Here is a 2,350-nt window from a genome sequence, read left to right on the forward strand (position 1 = left end):
TTGGCCATTGCACTAGCTTTTGTACATGTGAACCTCCTCTCATGTGATGGGTACCGGGTTCATGTCCTCCATCCTTGATTGCTCTCCACCGAGCCCATCGGAATACAACTTGGCAGTAGTCCAGAAGTTACCTCGGTCTACTTTAGTAGGGGAAAAGTCACACGGGGGCTACTTCAGCCGAAAGGTACAACCCTCGGGTAAGTCGAGGGTAGATGTTCAATGCATAGGCACCAGCCTAGTGAAGGAAAAATGGTGTTTCTTGTTTGGAAGGTGGTCATATTGTCTCCTACAACTCAAAGGTTGTGGTATTCTGAGCAAGTCGGGTACTCCTGGCATATACTAGGTGGGACAAAAATAACAACTGCTTGGAAGGTGGTCATATGTTCTCCTACAACTCAAACATTGTGGTATTCTAAGCAAGTTGGTTCCTCCCGTCATATACTAGGTGGGACAAAAATAATCACTACGGGTCATCAATTTGGCGCGCAATTTATGCGTATTATACCAATGACAGGCCTGTTGGTGAAGTTGGCCCACTAGCGAATAATTACTTATGGTTATGGACCCTATTATCGGCCTTAGATGTTTCCTTTTTTCGCTTAATAGGTGTGTGTTACAAACATCATCGATGACGTATCAGGTTGCTGGTTAATAATGTCTTCCTATTGTGTGTTAGATAGGAGCAACAGAGACTTGTGCTCGCTCAATTCATTTGCACGGCTTGGTGCGCTTAGTGCGATGACATCCGTCGCACATGAAGCATTGCAAAATGAACCGTTACGTTACATGGAAGCCGTTTGTGAGCATACAATTTGCCGCGCTCTCATGATACAAGGGGCCCATCACATGGGCATAAATTTAAAACGTTTAAATGGACGGCAAATATACAAAGTTATAAAAAGAAGGTTTAACAGTAAATCTCATGCAATATTCTTCCAATCTGTCGCCATATCATGAAATTAATTCTTGGGCGATCCCTCCACTATAAATCCACCCCTCCTCCCTGCCTAAACCAACAACTTTCTTTTCCTAGGCTAGTTTTATCCCTTTACCGGAAATGGCTCGCAAGAAGTCGATCCACAAGAAGGTGACCCTCAAGTACATCGCCAATGACTCCAGCCGGCGCAGTAGGTTTAGGAAGCGTCTCGGGGGGCTGATGAAGAAGGCGGCCCAGCTGGCCACCCTGTGCGACGTCAAGACCTGCGTGGTGGTGTACGGCGAGCGCGAGGCGGAGCCTAAGGTATTCCCTTCCCACGCCGAGGCGGTGGATATCCTCAACGAATTTAAAAGCATGCCAGAGCTAGGGCATTGCAAGAAGACGATGGACCAGGAGGCCTTCCTCACCCAGCGCATCGCCAAGCTCCGGGACCAGGTCGACAAGGCTCGCCGCGAGTGCCAAGACAGCGAGATTAGGTACCTCCTTTACAACATCATGCACGGCAACCACCCAGGCCTCGTTGGCCTCAGCGTCGAGGAGCTCGTCTGCGTTGGCTGGAAGGTGGACGATCTCCTCAAGAGCCTCGGCGAACGCATGGAGAAAAACCATGTCCAGGCGCCACGGCCAGCTCCATGGGTCAGCACCGGCAGCATAGACATGGGGTCCCTGACACAGTATCTCGCGTCACCGCAGCAGCAGGAAGGCTGGCTTGACATTATGAGCTCCGGAGGGGACGTCGACACCCAGGTCGGTTGCAACACCAGGCACGATGGCGCCAACTTCTCCAGCGGTGATCTAATGAGGCAGATGCAGTCCTCCGATCTGGGGTTCAGTTCGAGTCCTTTCCCTCCCATGTAAGTCAGGATGGATGAGGATCTCCAGCCACTTGCATCGCCAGCTATCGTGCGATCGATCCCTCGTTATTTATTTAGTTTCCTGAAAGTGTTATATTATTCGTGTATGTGCGTCGTTGTATTCGTCATGCTCTCTGAGCCAAGTCTCGTTTTTTTATTGTAATGTTGTTATTGAATTGTTATTCAGTTGTTCTCTTCCCAAAAGGCTATTTGCACGATCTTTGCATCTCAATTGGTCGTAAATCTTAAGTTGCACCTGTTTGTTTGTGTCACAATCGTGTTTTGTTGGCTGACATTACTTGCACAGCCAAATGCCTGATATATAGTTGCTGCTTGATTGCTGTCAGGTCGTCAAAGAACCTTTTCTTGTGTGCTGGCCTGTTGGGGCTACTGTCAGGGCCTTTAATTTCTTGTTTTTTTGGTGTCTAGAATTTTACCTTTTCTGTGGTTGAAACGAGTTGAAGGTTCGTTCGCTTGGAGCTAGCTAAATGTACTGGATCATTAATATTTTCCTGGATAAAGATTTGAGAATTAATTACCTTCTGTGACTTAATTACAT

General features: G+C 47.8%; 1 protein-coding gene across 1 annotated transcript; it reads left to right on the forward strand.

The window, feature by feature from the left end:
• Positions 1-1,057: 1,057 nt before the first annotated feature.
• Positions 1,058-1,795, forward strand: LOC123134806 (agamous-like MADS-box protein AGL80). Its single transcript, XM_044553975.1, has one exon. The coding sequence runs from the start codon at positions 1,058-1,060 to the stop codon at positions 1,793-1,795; it is 738 nt and encodes a 245-aa protein (XP_044409910.1).
• Positions 1,796-2,350: the final 555 nt, after the last annotated feature.

This window comes from Triticum aestivum, chromosome 6B (assembly GCF_018294505.1).
Source record: "Triticum aestivum cultivar Chinese Spring chromosome 6B, IWGSC CS RefSeq v2.1, whole genome shotgun sequence".
Lineage (NCBI taxonomy): Eukaryota > Viridiplantae > Streptophyta > Magnoliopsida > Poales > Poaceae > Triticum > Triticum aestivum.

What these genes read in the sequence shown, in the direction of transcription:
- LOC123134806 (XM_044553975.1), top strand. Translation starts at nt 1,058, where the DNA reads ATGGCTCGCAAGAAGTCGATCCACAAGAAGGTGACCCTCAAGTACATC.